The sequence below is a fragment of the Filicampus tigris genome, chromosome 1 (assembly GCF_054856515.1).
Source record: "Filicampus tigris isolate MCC_2025a chromosome 1, RoL_Ftig_1.0, whole genome shotgun sequence".
Lineage (NCBI taxonomy): Eukaryota > Metazoa > Chordata > Actinopteri > Syngnathiformes > Syngnathidae > Filicampus > Filicampus tigris.
In genome coordinates, this window is record NC_141217.1 from 7,903,145 (window position 1) to 7,919,603 (window position 16,459).

At 41.8% G+C, this 16,459-nt stretch overlaps 1 protein-coding gene across 2 annotated transcripts in view; it reads left to right on the forward strand.

Annotated features, from left to right (window-relative positions):
* lamb2 (laminin, beta 2 (laminin S)) overlaps positions 1-16,459 on the forward strand; it is a 46,848-nt gene that overhangs the window by 18,646 nt on the left and 11,743 nt on the right. Inside the window, exons 5-22 of one of the 2 annotated variants that reach the window (XM_086050062.1) lie at positions 1,653-1,726; positions 1,817-2,005; positions 2,797-2,860; positions 4,880-5,082; positions 5,178-5,298; positions 6,951-7,139; positions 7,274-7,453; positions 7,773-7,885; positions 8,535-8,614; positions 10,795-10,930; positions 11,033-11,191; positions 11,540-11,667; positions 13,105-13,237; positions 13,326-13,518; positions 13,730-13,873; positions 14,771-15,002; positions 15,194-15,363; positions 15,600-15,635. In XM_086050062.1, coding sequence (XP_085906188.1) covers positions 1,653-1,726; positions 1,817-2,005; positions 2,797-2,860; positions 4,880-5,082; positions 5,178-5,298; positions 6,951-7,139; positions 7,274-7,453; positions 7,773-7,885; positions 8,535-8,614; positions 10,795-10,930; positions 11,033-11,191; positions 11,540-11,667; positions 13,105-13,237; positions 13,326-13,518; positions 13,730-13,873; positions 14,771-15,002; positions 15,194-15,363; positions 15,600-15,635 — 2,544 coding nt within the window. The remainder of the gene's footprint in view (positions 1-1,652; positions 1,727-1,816; positions 2,006-2,796; positions 2,861-4,879; positions 5,083-5,177; positions 5,299-6,950; positions 7,140-7,273; positions 7,454-7,772; positions 7,886-8,534; positions 8,615-10,794; positions 10,931-11,032; positions 11,192-11,539; positions 11,668-13,104; positions 13,238-13,325; positions 13,519-13,729; positions 13,874-14,770; positions 15,003-15,193; positions 15,364-15,599; positions 15,636-16,459) is intronic. The other variant, XM_086050064.1, reaches the window with a different exon arrangement.

Sequence of the window (16,459 nt, forward strand, 5' to 3'; positions counted from 1 at the left end):
GTATGAGAATTCTGGGTCTCCCAATACTTTTGAACAACATGGCCGCTTCATTAGGGACACCTGGGGATGAAAAATCGGGGTGTCGCAATACTTTTGAACAACATGGCCGCTTCATTAGGGACACCTGGGGTTGAAAAATCAGGGTGTCTCAACACTTTTGAACAACATGGCCGCTTCATTAGGGACACCTGGGGATGAAAAATCAGGGGGTCCTAATAATTTGGAACAATATGGCCACCACACCAGGGGAGGACAAGGGGCCAGAATGCTAGCTGTAGCTTATGTCCGTCTCCAAGAAGGCCGCCTTACTGGGGCTGGCTGAGGGGCGAGAATCATGGGTGTAGCTAATGTCCCTGCCCAAGATGGCCGCCGCAATGGGGAAACCTCGGGCGGAGTATCCCCAGTCTAGCTGATGTCCCTGCCCAAGATGGCTTCCGCACTGGGGAGACCTTGGGGTGAGTATCCCCAGTCTAGCTAATGTCCCTGCCCAAGATGGCTGCCGTACTGGGGAGACCAAGGGGCAATAACAATGGTCCACTGGAAATGAATAGTGAAATTGTGTTCCATTGTGTTGAAAAGCTGAATGTGAGTTGAATGCGTAGAATGAATTGAAATTGTGGAAATTGGGAAGGTGTAAATGTGAAAAGTTGAATGTGCCAATGGAAATGAATGGTGAATAGTGGAATATGTGTGGGTTTTTTAAGAGTGAATGAGTTGAATGTGTGGGAAGTAAGAAATGTGTGTGTTTTGAAAAGCTGAATGTGAGTTGAATGAGCTGAATGTTGTGGATTTCAAATTGGAAGACTAATGGAAATGAATGGTGAATAGTTGATTTTTTGGTGGGTTTTGTAAGGGTGAATGATTTGAATGTGTGGGAAGTAGGAATTTTGAGTGTGTTGAAAAGCTTAATGTCAGTTGAATGAGCTGAATGTTGTGAATTTCAAATTGGAATGGTGTAAATGTGAAAAGTTGAATGTGCCAATGGAAATGAATGGTGAATAGTTGATTTTTTGTGGGTTTTATAAAGGTGAATGTGTTGAATGTGTAGGAAGTAGGAATTTGGGGGGTTTTCAAAACCTGAATGTGAGTTGAATGAGCTGAATGTTATGAATTTCAAATTGGAATGATGAAAAAGTAAAATGTTGAATCTTTTGGGAACGAATGGTGAATTTTTTTGTGGCTTTTTTAGGGGTGATTAAGTAGAATTTTTGGGAAGTAGGAATTCTGGGTGTGTTGAAAAGCTTTACCAATGTGAGTTGAATCTTGTGAAGTTCAAATTGTTGTTTACCCCTGTGCTATGTCACACAATTTAAATATTTCAATGTGGTAATGGGACAATCCAACTATCCTTTCATCTACAAACTTGGAAGTAATTAAAGCTGTGAACAGCGACTAATGGGCCCATGCAGCCCACCAGGGCTCTCCTCATGATAGACATTCCCACCAAATGTTATGTTCTAAACAAACAAAAACTTCTCCACCTTTCAAATTTTTTAAATGTTAAAAGTTTATCTTGCAGGATATCGTTACAAATCAATTATCAGTTGTAAGGATTTTCAGAAAAACAAATACGAATACTGCAATATGAAACCACTGCAATCTCTGTGTAAATACAAAAATGAGACACTTATGTGTGTCTCCTTGTTTTGTAGGAAAGTCAAATGTAAATATCCAACTGGACCTGGAGGCAGAGTTTCATTTCACTCACCTCATTATGACTTTCAAGGTAACTTCAAAATTATTCGCTAAAAAAAAAAAAAAAAAAAATCTACAAATTGCTCATGCTTTTCTTTTCTTCTTTTTTTTTTCTGGCAAGACGTTTCGTCCGGCTGCCATGCTGATTGAGCGTTCGGCCGATTTCGGTCGTACGTGGCAGATCTACCGTTACTTTTCTCATGACTGTGCCGCCAACTTCCCTGGTGTAACCCAGGGTCCTCTGCACAGCATCAACGATGTGATCTGTGAATCGCGTTATTCCGACATAGAGCCATCCACGGAGGGAGAGGTGAGTGAGGAATCACACTACATTTCATTTGTCTTATTCTTAGTTGGGATTTGTTGATAATCTAATGGCTGTGGCCTTGTAAAATGTGTTTTATGAACTCAAATGCTGACTATCAAATTACCAGGGCTGGGCACTTGACCCTTTTTTTGCCCGTCCGGCCTTGACCCTCCACCCTTGTCCTGGGTACCCTTCCCGGCCGCAACCCCCCGGCCATATTCATAAACATTGTCGGCCCCCCGCCCCGTTCCGACCCCCCGGCCTTGCTTAGTCCAGCCATTTTTTAAAATGTGTCACCCGCCACAAAAATGGGCATCTGGCCGGGCTGGAGGGTCCGACCGGTCCGGCCCAGGGACGGACTGCCCAGCTCTGCAAATTACCTTCAAAATGTTTCATGTCAACCAAACATATTTTTTTCAAGAATATGATCCCAACAGGCCCACGAGTTGAAATACGGTATTCTGATTAATCTGTCGACTGAAAATGACATCACAATTGCTCACAACGACCAATCACGGCTGACTTGTTTTCTGAATCTGAGCCGTGATTGGTCCTTGTGTCGACAGAAGACAAAAATGGCCACCCCCGGAGATATCTAAAAACTAGTGGATTAACACTTATTCCACAAACGCAATATTTATCAGAATGCCCTGTTTCAACTAGTGGGCTTGCATAGAACATATTCTTGAAAAAAAAATGCTTATTTTGACTTCCTTTTAAGGTTTATTATTTTTATAGTATTGTTGTTTCAAAGTTCCACAATAATCTTGCATTAAATGTGTGTCCTGGTCTAGGTCATCTACAGAGTGCTGGATCCAGCCATCAGGATTGAGGATCCATACAGCCCAAACATTCAGAGTAGGTCTCCCTCTGCTCTATAGTTCCATTTTTAGCCAAAAACCTCTACCTTCTATTGAAGAGGAAGTCAACCCAAACATTTCTTTACAATAATATGTTCTATGCTGCCCATCCAGTTCAAAGCTAATAGTATGATTAATATTTTGTTGGCGGAATATGAATTAAGCAGCAAATTCCACCTGTTTTCATTCACATCAGAGGGCGGCCATTTTGTCACTTCTGTCGACTGAAAATCATCACAGTTGCACAGTTGTAATAGCCAATCATGGCTCAGCTTCAGAAAAGAGATCAGCCGTGATTGGTTGTGACCTGAGGCCTGAATAACTGTGATGTCATTTTCAGTTGACAGCGAGTGACACAATGGCTGTCCCGTACGATGTATAAAAATGGGAGAGAATGTACTACAATGTACAGTACATAACATTTAGCTGCTTAACTCATATTCCACAAACACAATATTAATCAGAATGGCGTGTTTAGACAAGTGGGGGTGCATAGTATACAACATATTGTTGTACAGAAAAAAATTGGCGTTGACTTTCCTTTTAAGCAGTAGTCCCATCTATGTATTTTTAAGGGCAAATGTATGGGCTTGCTGATGTACAATAACACCTTGTGAACTCTCTGCCTTGTTAGTCGGCTTCATCAAAATTTGACAGACTTGTTCATTTGATTTGATTACCTTGTTCATTTTCACTTGTTCATCTTCTTTGTCAGTGCAAGAACGCTATCAATTTCTAATGACCAAAACGTTAGGGCTCTATTTGAGATACAGGTCATTATTTTCTGCTCGGCACCTTCTAAAGGCCAACGTGCACAGGTGCTCAATCAAGTACTATTTTCAACATCTTCAACATCATCAAATTTCCAGCAAATGGCCATTGTTCAATGTCCAAAGTACGATACCTTTTGAATACTGTCGTGATAGCTCGGGAGACATATTGTGACACACTGCTTTAGCTGCTCATCCATTTTTTCTCTGTCCCTGCCAATGTCTATTTTGGAACGAAATTATGAATTATTTCTGATCCCAGATGGTTGGTTGGATGAAACCAATTTAAATCATCTTCTGACAACCATTAAGCATCTTGGAGGAGACACAAGTAGCTCTTTTGACCCATCTCCACCACACAACATCCGCTCTTCCTGGCTGTGTGAACTATGGCTCTGTGCAGAGATGGGAAAAGCAGCTGTTTGGACCCCACAAAGACTAGTTGTCCTGGACCACATGTTGACGCTGTCCACAACACGAGAGTTTCTTTCTCCCCGAAACAGGACATCCAAGTTCAGTGCATGAGCTGCATTTGTCTTTTCGTACAATACTTAGCTATATATAAGTGACCCAAGCGATGACTCCTAATCCGACTGAATATTTACTCACTCTGCATGTTAGGCCATGCCTTACTTTGGGGCCAGCATTGCTCAAACCCTCTTGTCAAAAGAATACTAAAGACAGAAGTACTATCTTATTTCAATTAGATCATATACTGTATGTGTATAAAGCAAGTTCCAATAGGTAAGTTTGGTGTGGAAGAACAAATCTGTGTTGTCATCATATTTTACGCGCAAATCCAATGTTTTCCATACGGAATGTAAATATTCTCTTGCTTGCTTTGCAGACCCTAAATGGATTATTACACATCAACAATTTTTGTTTATGCACTTGAGCCAGACATGTTGCTGACAAGGTGGAGGCAATTTCACGTGTCATTTGGGATTTCAAGTTATTTCTCCCACACTTGAAGCGGACTAACTAGTTCAAAGAACAGACCAGATAATTAACTTTTTGTCCGAATGCCACACACTCAACTCCGTCATGCTCTGTTTGCCCTGACCTCCTCTCAGCGGGCCACGGGGGTTGTTGTGCACTCCCTCGTGTGCAAGTTATCTGTCAATAAGGCCTTTTACGGCTTCTTTGTCACCACCTTTACGAACACTGTAGTACATTACATCTCAAAATGATCCAATTCAGCTCCATGTCCAGTTCAATGTCGGCTTCATTTTGTCTTTGCTCAACAGACCAGCTGAAAATCACCAATTTGAGGGTGAATTTCACCAAACTTCACACCCTGGGAGACAACCTGCTGGATCCCAGACCTGAAATCAAAGAAAAGTATTACTACGCCATGTATGAGCTGGTTGTGCGTGGAAACTGCTTTTGCTATGGCCACGCCTCCAAGTGCGCCCCGATCGATGGCATCAGGGATGATATAGAAGGAATGGTGCGCATTAGCAGAACAAGTTGATTTGTTTTTATCTTCTAAAATGTACAGCATTCTCAGAGTGGGTCCTAAGGCTCTCTCGTCGGTTATTGCAGGTTCACGGCAAGTGTGTGTGTAACCACTACACGAAAGGTTTGAACTGTGAGCACTGTGAGGACTTCTACAATGACATGCCATGGAGACCCGCGGAGGGCCGCAACACCAACGCATGCAAAAGTGAGCTCACCGCTGAAATCTTAATCTGACTATTCACTTCTAAAGTCACTGCCTGAGCCTGTGTGTCGTGTATCGTACAAGAAACCTTTACTTTTGAACAATTTCATAAAGTTCAGTTGAGTTTTAACTAAATTATTACATGACGTTTGAATTAAGAAAGACATTTCAATTTTTTTTAAAGCCAAAAGTAAACAGTTAGTCCAGCTGGGGGTTCGAACTCACTCCAGAAAAATCCGAACCCTTCACTGCTGAAGCCATTTGCTGTAACCTTTCCACCAACCCGTCACCATATATGACTTCCTGCCAAAACCTTTCTTAAGCTGTCTAAGAGATTAGTTGCATTTGTATGTCCGCAATTTTGTTGACAAACCTATGTTTAAGTCACATGTAGCCAAGAAAAACGCAACTGTTTTCTTTGTATAAAATAAAGATCCGATAATCGTAAAGTAATTTAAATACTTGGCATTGTAAAAAAAAAAAAAAAAAAACATTTGAAAAAAAGTTTCATTTGGAACATGATATACGAGGCAAGTGAAAATGCATCTTGTTAATATGAAGCTGAAAGTTTTAAAAATGATGGAGCATTCCATTTGTATGAATACATTTATATTCCCATCTGTGTACAAAACACAGTATTTCCTTCCACTGGTATGCGAACGACAGTCAAATCTATACAATGCTGAGCAAAAAAAGACACACTCTCCATAAGACCGCTTTTGTCCTGCCTAGAGGACATCAAAGACTGGATGTCACTGAATTTCTTAAATTTCAATGAAAAGAAAACAGAAGTTATGGTGTTCGGTCCCAGCGGCCCGTCTGCATCCCACCTTGTTGACCTGGGCCCCCTGGCTTCATATCTAAAGCCAACAGTCTCAAATTTGGGTTTTAAAATGGACAGTGATCTTAAATTGGACCAGCAAATCAGCGCTGTTGCAATGTCCAGCTTCTTTCATCTGAGACAGCTGGCTAAGGTAAAGCCCCTCCTTTCTCATCAACATTTAGAAACAATCATCCATGCCTTTGTTGCATCTCGGCTAGATTACTATAATGCACTTTATTTTGGAGTCAACCAGTCCTCCCTCAAACGTCTCCAGTTGATCCAAAATGCTGCTGCCCGCATATTAACTGGAGCTCGGAAGATGGAGCATATAACACCAATTCTGGCCTCCCTTCACTGGCTCCCGGAGCATTCCAGGGTTCGATTTAAGATTCTCGAACCAGGCGCTGCTCGAGGTGCCGAGGACCAAGCGGGGCCTCAGAGGGGATCGAGCCTTTTCGACTGCTGGTCCTTCCCTTTGGAATGACCTCCCATTGGATGTTAGGCAAGCCCCCACTCTGTCCACTTTTAAAACGCGGTTGAAGACACACTTCTATTCGCTGGCTTTTGATCAGGCCTGAAAATTTCGTCTCTTTTCGGTGTCAATTATATGTAATGTTTTATGTTAATTTATTGATCAACACTTGTGTATTATGGCCTTTTTATTGTTTATTATTATTATTTAGTATTATTCATTGTTGTTAAAGTGCTCTGTTACAGCTCCTGCTGTTATGAAATGCGCTATATAAATAAAATGGAATTGTATGTATGGTATTGTGTTGTATTGTATAACCAAGGTGAATTCTTTAGCCTGACTCAAGCATTTGTTTTTTAGAGTGCAATTGCAATAGCCACTCTTCAGTGTGCCATTTTGACATGGCGGTGTATTTGGCCACGGGCAACGTCAGCGGAGGCGTATGCGATGACTGTCAACACAACACGATGGGCCGAAACTGTGAATTGTGCAAACCTTTCTACTACAAAGAACCCCTCAAAGACATCCGGGACCCTCGGGTCTGCATAGGTGAGTTGAAAGTCTGCATCTCCGATCAGACAATAGCCAATACAATTAGCAATATGTGAGCTTGAACGACTCCTTACGATCATATCGCCGCAGCTTCTATGTGTATTAAACCCATCCCAATGTGCCTCCCACAGCTTGTGACTGTGACCCAGAAGGTTCAGAGAACGGAGGGATGTGCGACAGCCACACAGCGCCGACGTTGGGCATGGTGGCTGGTCAGTGTCGCTGCAAAGCCAACGTCGAGGGCCAGCGCTGTGACAAGTGTAGGACCGGCTACTTTGGTCTAAGTGCCGACAACCCTCAGGGCTGCCAGCGTGAGTACGCACAAGAGTTACGTTGACTCACTCTACATCAGGAGTGCCCAAGCCCGGTCCTCTAGAAGCTTAATAACGATCTTTATCATTTGAATTAAGTGTGTTGGCGTAGGGAGACACTAAAGCCTAAAACAGGCTGGATAGGGACTCTTGAGGACCGGACTTGAGCACCCATGCTCTACATGCTTTGAACTTGTGTTTGTTTGGAATGGAAAACGAATACAAATAAAGAATGACCTGATGCTGTTTAAAATTCATTTTCAAGTACTTGTGGGGAAAAGGTGTTTTTTTTTTTCTTACAGTTTTTTTCTTCCCGCAGCTTGCCGGTGTGACCACAGGGGAACGGTGGCAGGCAGCAGCCAGTGCGACCCCGTCAGTGGCGACTGCTTCTGCAAGCGTCTCGTCACTGGACGAAGCTGTGACCAGTGTCTGGTAAGACACTCACTCTCGTGCCTGAACAGCCACTCTGCTCCCTAATTACAGAACTTCCTGAGTAAGAATCACAGCCTATTCACTTTGAGTTTTGGACTATTACTTACTACTTATTATTGTTTACTCCCTTTCTTCAAGTTCTGCTTGTTTTCGCTGTCTGTCTTGTCCCGCTCATCCAGGAATAGTGTGTGCAGGAATGTGAGCTCCTGCCTGGGCTCTGTGTCTAAATTTAGTTGAGGCATTTTAGGTTAGTCCACTTGGTGTGGGTTACCATCGGCCTAAAAATGGTCAGGTCTGACAGTGGATTTTGTCTTACATAAAACAAGAAATAATCGTTGTGTGAAAGAGTTAAAGTACTTGGATAAACCATGAAGCTGCCCAGTAAGTGAAGTTGCTGCATCATCTAAAATACACCCACTCTTTTGGAAGAGAAGACAACTCACAATGTTAAATAACAGGAACCAGACAGTGATGATATACCACAAAGCTGTGAATGTTAGTCTTTGCGATTACAGGGTTGGCTTCAATGTGTGTGACTCAAAACACTTTTATAGAATGAAGCATGATGTCTTTCGTTGTTATTATTACCTCACTATCTCTCTCTCTCTCTCTCTCTCTCTCTCTCTCTCTTTCTATCTATTTATCCCAGCCAGAACACTGGGGCCTGAGTCTCGACCTGAATGGCTGCCGAGGCTGTGATTGTGACATCGGAGCTGCTCTGGATAACCAGTGAGTGACGTTTGCTGAGCAGTTTAAAATAAATAGAGCGTCACTGGCCTCCCTCCTGTTATATATATATATATATATATATATATATATATATATATATATATATATATATATATATATATATATATATATATATATATATATATATATATATATATATATATATATATATATATATATATATATATATATATATATATATATATATATATATATACACACACGCACACACACAGTGGGAACGGAAAGTATTCAGACTCCTTGAAATTTTTCACTTTTTGTGTCATTGCAGCCATTTATTATTTCTCATTAATGTACTCTCAGCACCTCATCTTGACAGAAAAAAAAACAGAAATGTAGAAATGTTTTCATATTTATCAAAAAAGAAAGACTGAAATATCACATGGTCATAAGTATTCAGACCAAAAAACCTTCACATTTAACTCACATTTCTTCTGATCCTCCTTGAGATGGTTCTGCTCCTTTATTGGAGTCCAGCAATGTTAATTAAACTAACTGGACTTGATGGTCAAAGGCACACACCTCTCTATATAAGACCTTACAGCTCACAGTGCATGTCAGAGCAACTGAGAATCATGAGGTCGAAGGAACTGCCCAAGGAGATCAGAGACAGAATTGTGGCAGGACACAGATCTGGCCAAGGCTACAAAAGCATTTCGGCAGCACTCAAGGTTCCTAGGAGCACAGTGGCCTCCAGAATTCTCAAAAGATCACTGTGGCTGAGCTCCAGAGATGCTGTAGGGAGATGGGAGAAAGTTTCACAAAGTCACTGCAACCCTTCACCGGTCAGGGCTTTATGACAGAGTGGCCCGACGGAAGCCTCGCCCTCATAGAGTTTTCCAAAAAACACATGAAGGACTCCCAGACTATGAGAAATAAGATTCTCTGGTCGAATGAGACCAAGATTGAACTTTTTGGTGTTAATTCTAAAATGTATGTGTAGAGAAACCCAGGCACTGCTCATCACCTGCCCAATACAATCCCTACAGTGAAATGTGGTAGTGGGGGTATCATGTTTTTCAGCTGCAGGGACAGGACGACTGGTTACAATTGAATGAAAGATGAATGCGGCCAAGTACAGAGATATCCTGGAGGAAAACGTCTTCCAGAGTGCTCAGTACATCAGACTGGGCCGAAGGTTCACCTTTCAACAGGACAATGACGCGAAGCACACAGCTAAAATAACAAAGGAGTGGCTTCAGAACAATTCTGTGACCGCTTTTGACTGGCCCAGTCGGAGCCCTGACCTAAACCCAATTGAGCATCTCTGGAGAGACCAGAAAATGGCTATCCACCAACGTTCACCATCCAACCTGACAGAACTGGAGAGGAACTGCAAGCAAGAATGGCAGGGGGATCAAAAGGGGGCTTCTACTCAATAAAATGCATCAGGGTCTGAATACTTATGACCATAAGATATTTTAGTTTTTCTTTTTTAATAAATTTGCAATAATTTTTACATTTCTGAATTTTTCTGACAAGATGGGGTGCTGAGTTTAGCGTCTGCCACTCTTTTACCCTGACATTTGAAAAAGTTTGAAAAAATATAAATACGTTCCTGGGATTCGTCAATGGCAGTGAATGAGTTAATGAGAACTAAAATGAGCTTTTTTTTATTTTGGCAGATGGCTGCAATGACCCAGAAAGTGAAAAATTTCAAGGGGTCTGAATACTTTCCGTACTCACTGTAAAAAGTGGTTCGGTAAATTTTTGACCCAAAATTGTGTTATTTGTAACCCAATTGTTTTTAGAACGATAGCAACTACAGCAAGTACAGTTTGTGAATTCATCCACACATGTATTGGACTCCATTAGAAAATCCAGATGTGTTCTGTGGGATAATTTTCCGTCATCTACTATGGTATTTTCTTTTTTTTTTTTTTTAATCCACTGTAATTTCTATTTTGACTGTAAAACAGCCACCATACATTACCATAGAAATTCATGACTCCGAGATGATGGAGCCAACTGATTTTGGCTGATGTGGCGACCATCAGGCTGATGTTTTTAATCTTATGTGACAATAATGGTTGAGTGATTTAAAAAAATGAACAGTGGGTTTGGAAACTCTCCTTGTTTCCAGTCAACATATGCTTTCCTCAATACAAACTAAGCGTTCACAGCAAAGTGGTTTATGTAAAATCATGCATTCTCCGTAGCTGCTCCCTCGATAGTGGCCAGTGTCGCTGCCGCATTCACATGACAGGACGCCAGTGTACACAGGTGGAGTCTGGCTATTTCTTCATGACACTGGATCACCTCTTGTATGAAGCTGAGTGGGCCAAAATGGGTCAGGTGAGACGCTGAGTTTTTTTTTTTATTACAAATAAGTGGAAGAGTTGTACTACAAGACAGGTGCATCAAATTGCACGAACGAACATATTCATATACTATCAGGGCTGCACACTGGAGACCAGGGAACACCAGCTGGGTCGGCCGGCCACATGGACGGGTATTGGGTTCGCCCGCATACCCGAAGGTGGCACTCTTGAGTTCATCATGAGCAACATCCCTTATTCCATGGAGTATGACCTGCTCATCCGCTATGAGTCACAGGTGTGTGCATTTCTTTTTGCTGAACATCTTTTCATTTAAGGACAAAAGAGTTGAGTCACACCCCTGATCAATAAATCCATCCGTCAGAGGTTGTGCATTATCTATTACCCTTAAATCTTAATACTTAAACTTCTGTGAACATTTTGGGAATCACAACTGCTGTCCTTAGTAAATGGAAAGACATTCCCGCACACACAGTCCAAAATGTTTCTCAGATGATTGGAAGCTGTTCATGATGTAAAGTTCGATGTTACTTCCTGTAGGTGTAATGCCCAGGTGTGCAACTATTTTGGTCTAATACAAAAATGTGGATGACATCCATCGCCTCTTAACATTCATCCATTCCAGATGCCTCGGGACTGGGAAGAGGTACGAATAACAGTGATCCGTCCGGGCCCGATTCCAACCAGCAGCCCCTGTGGAAACACAATCCCAGATGATGACAAAATTGTTGTCGCCCTGCCTGCTGGAGCCAGGTTTGTTGCTCCAGAGCACATGCACACGCACACACTCAACCGCAAAATTTGGGATGGAGGAAAAATATTCAGAAGTGCTTATGTGTGAAGTATTTATGGCGTCGTGTAGAATCTTGCTGCCTTTTCCCTCTCACATTCACATCAGCATGCCGTCGCTGTCCTTTGAGAAACACCTATGTCCAATTTTGTCATTTTTAAAAATGTTCATGTTAATTGGAATGTCTGTAATGCGGAAACCCCTTTAATGTAAAAATTCAAACAAAATTGAAAAAGAAATGGACATAAGTTTTTTTTCACATTACAGCGAAGATATCTGCTATTTATTTATTCATATACAGTTGTCACACTGCTGCTGCTGATTCTGCTCATTTTTATTGGCTGGTGTAATGAATACCGTAAATGTGCTGCTATAAAGCTGGCATTCCGCCATTGTCTGGCAAAGCAACGCTTTGAAATATTCTATTCTATTCTTCTGTTGTATTCTAAAAAGCTCCCTTGCCATGAATGACATGACCGTGAGATTGGAAAATTTCATTGATTGACAGATCTAATATAGGATATTCACAAGGAAACAGGGCTCTCTAGATCCTGATTTCATATCCAAGCAAAGTAAATTGTTTTCAGTTTACAGTACTTTGGATAATTTATATTTTGATCTGGACTGATGCCTTTGTATAACATTTAGGATATTATAACGGTACTTAACTCTTTCAGTGCCAGCCATTTAAAAAAAAAGACCGCACTGACGGATCTTTTAAGGCTCGCAGAATATTGTTTGATGACTATGTAAACACAGAAGCTACCAAATGAAAGTTGAGATTCTCTTCTTTTATCACACAAACAAATTTATTTCTACCTTATTAATTTTTTAATAATCAGCAGTAGAGTATGATTTGGTTTCATCCAAATCACCTATTTTGTGCCCAACAATGACTTTTATGCTAATATTTTTTGCTTCAGTGACACACCAAACACCCCTTTCTTCTATAAAATACCAACAGCAACAATGAAAGTGTGCTTTTGATGGCAAAATAATTTATTTTACGTTTGCCAAACTTTACAAACCATTTGCACGCTATTTAGTAGGAGTAGTATTTAGTAGTGTGTGTGTCCATCATGCCATGCAAGTGTTTGCGCAGCGTATGTACATTAGGTCATCACCTCTACTTCTAAATTTAAATACGTAATCTCTGTCATCTTTTCTCTCTATTGTGACACTCTTTGTAGTACATTTAACGTGACAAACGCTTTGTTCAATCACAAGTTGCCTGTAACGGCTAAAATTCCAGAGGTCCGCCATGTTCACAAGCTTCAAGCATCGTTTTGACGCTTGCTGATCTCGTCCAAAAGAGACCCGATGCTACCATCTGCTGGCCATAGTTATATCGCCGAAGGAGATACGACTATAGGATTTATTTTTTCTGAACATGTCCTTAGGTTCATGGTGCCACCTCAGCCTGTGTGTCTGGAGAGAGGTGTGACGTATACCATCCGCTTCGAGTTCAGACGCTATCAGGACGCCAACGCTGTCCTGAACGGAGCGGCCAACGCTGTCCTCCTTATGGACTCTGTAAGGACGAGTCCTTCCTCCTGTCTCATTCCACACGGCACCCTCTTTCCCCAAGTCACTTTTGGGAATCTGTGCTTCTTTGCTCCAGTTGGCCTTGATGCCTCGTCACTCTTCCATGGAGCTGTTCAACGCCGGGGACCTGGCCTCCAGTAACAGGAAGCAGACCTACGAGCGGTACCGCTGCCACGAGGGGGCAAAGAGCGTGATCCACCCATCCATGAGTGAGACCTGTGCCAAGCTGATCACAAGCATGTCGGCGGTTATTAACGACGGGGCTTTGCGTGAGTACAAAAGAAACAATTTGACACTTTATTCAAACATTTTGTGTTTTTTTTTGTTCCCTTCCCATCATTAAAACAATCATAGTACAGGGAACCCATAAATTCAACTACCGGTATTTGTTGTTTTTTTTCTCTTGTGTGAATGGAAGCTCAGCTGTTCATTAATCACCCATCTGAGTTCATACATTGTTATATGCGTGTTTCCCTCCAGCTTGTAACTGCGATCCCCAGGGATCCATCAGCTCAGTGTGTGATGTCCGCGGAGGTCAGTGTCGCTGCAGGCCCAATGTGATTGGTCGACGGTGTGAACAGTGTGCCCCCGGAACCTACGGCTTTGGACCCTCGGGCTGCATTGGTGAGAAGAGATCTTTTTACCTGGTTTTTCTTGTGATCCACACTTAATGGCCGATTTTACTAGTCTCAGACATCGAAGTGTGTTGTTTTACATTACCAATGTATTTACCAAAATACACACAGATATGCGCAAATTATACTGTTCATGGTTAAAATTTCTCGGCTGGCCTGTTTTCTGAAGCTGCGCCATGATTGGTCGTTACCTGAGCGCTGAGCAACTGTGATGTCATATCTGTGCAGCGCCGAATCTGTCATCCTGCGCCTCGATTAAATACACCAAACTCAAAATAATAATTACAAACCTATCCCTTAAAAGTTTGAGCAAAGGCGATCTTTTGCACCCTTACAAATGGATGTGGGTAACTTCTAGCATAATTTAGAACATTCTCATAATTATGCCTGTATTGAGAAATCACTTTTTAGTAGAAAATAAATACAGTAAATGAATAAATAAGTGAAAAAAAATTTAACAAACAAATATGTACTTAAACCAAAAATGTGACCAGAGTAAGAATAACTGCTTTATAGTACATAATCTACTTAAACGTGAAATACTTTACTACAATATAATTTGTACAATAAACACTTAATAAGTGTGATTTGACATTTAAAAATGTCAACAAAATACAGTCATGAAAGTAATTGTGAAATACAGTCAATTTGATAAGTGGATCTACTCTCACCCAATCTCCAGCCATGTCTGCAGTACAGTTCAAAAGTGTGGCTTACTGTACACAAGCGCCATCTACTGGCGTTCGTCATCGTACATTCAGAAGGTGCCATACCTCAGTCCACTTAATTTGCGATCTTTAAATGCCAAACCAATTCGATGTCCATCATTCGTGCTATACTCACATCAGTAAGTAATTACGTCTTGCTTCATCCTCTCTCTGTGCAGTCTGCGGTTGCAGCGCGGAAGGCTCGCTCACTCGGCTGTGCGACAAGTACACCGGGCTGTGCCAGTGTCGGCCCGGAGCGTTTGGCCAGCAGTGCGACAGATGCCAGGCAGGTCACTGGGGCTTCCCTAACTGTCGCCCCTGCCAGTGCAACGGCCACGCCGACGAGTGTGACCAGAGGAGCGGTGCGTGCATTAACTGCAGGGACAACACTGGCGGAGACACGTGCGATAGGTGATGTCCTACTGTGGAATATGCATCACCAGACAATTTGTTCATGTTTTGTTTTAGATGAGGTGGGTTGCAAAGAGGTGGATATTTTTGGGGTCAATTGATGGAAAGTTTAAGGGACATTTCCCGCATTGTGTACCAAAATGCTATGACTAGCAAGTTTCATCTTGTATTGCCTTCACCGTTTTCTGTAGGTGTGCCAATGGTTACTTTGGCAACCCCATTCTGGATGTAGCATCCGGCGGCCGGTGTCGCCCGTGCCCCTGTCCAGACGGCCCCGCCAGTGGACGGCATTTTGCAGCATCCTGTTATCAAGACAACCGTAACCGGCAAATTGTCTGCAACTGTAATCAGGGCTACACAGGTAAACCTATTTATTATGAGCTTTACAGTGTCTTCCACTCATTTAAATGTTAAATTGAACCTCAATGTGAGCCCACAGAACTATTCCATGAACTGAAGTGCTGGGAATACAGGATTTAACATTTGATGGTTTCACTTTTTCTCCCAGAGCAACTTCAAATGACGGCCAATTATAATATAGTACTTTAAATGTCTAACCTTTTGTTGTTTCCTCCCTCCCTTGTATTACTGGCACAGGGATTGTTAAACGCTCCAGGCTGACCATTTGTAAGCGTGAGTAAAAAAAAAAAAATTAAAAAAAGAATTGCCCCCCTCAGCACTGCCAACACCACCTCAAGTCTGTCTTTATTTTGCACCCGTCCTGCCCATGCATGCATTGCTTTAGCACCCTGTGGTCCAAGGTGCTCAGACATGCCTCCACAAATGATTTTTCTTTGTGAGTGGCTGTGTTAAGCATTACGTAGTAGTACCATGGACACTGCTATTAAAATTCAGCTGACCACTTTCTGAGCCTTACATGTGTATTGTACGGTATGCAATTGTACCCCATTGAAATCTAGAGATTTCTTATCTAAAGAGTAAGAGACTTGATAGCTTCCCAGTTCTCACACCTGCAAATAAATGATGCTTCATCTTGTCCATTAGAATACTGTTTGTCTGGTGGGGTACAACATTCTTTACAACCATGCATTCCTAGTTGCTGAAGCCATGAATATTTTTTTCCCATTCAAGGATCTGACCCAGAAGTCCTATTTTATTTTTAGTGGGGGAAAAAAAGTCTGTGGGACAAGTTTGTGATTGATGTTAACTCTGGGTCAGCGACTGTTTGAACTGTTCATCTTTATCTCTGGTTTGAAAATATTGGAAATCACCTCCAAAACCAACACATGAGCTGATACTCCTTTTCTTTTCCCACTGATGTCCAACTTTCATCTTTTTTCCTCTTATGCTTTATGAATGTGACTGTTTCATCTTTCTCCACCTTCTCATTACCTCTTTCTCTAATTTCCTCTTGTACTCCTTCCTGCCAGACTCAAATATGTCAGGTATTTTGTCAGTCGCGCAACACTGTGTGGCACACAATCGAGTTGCATGCA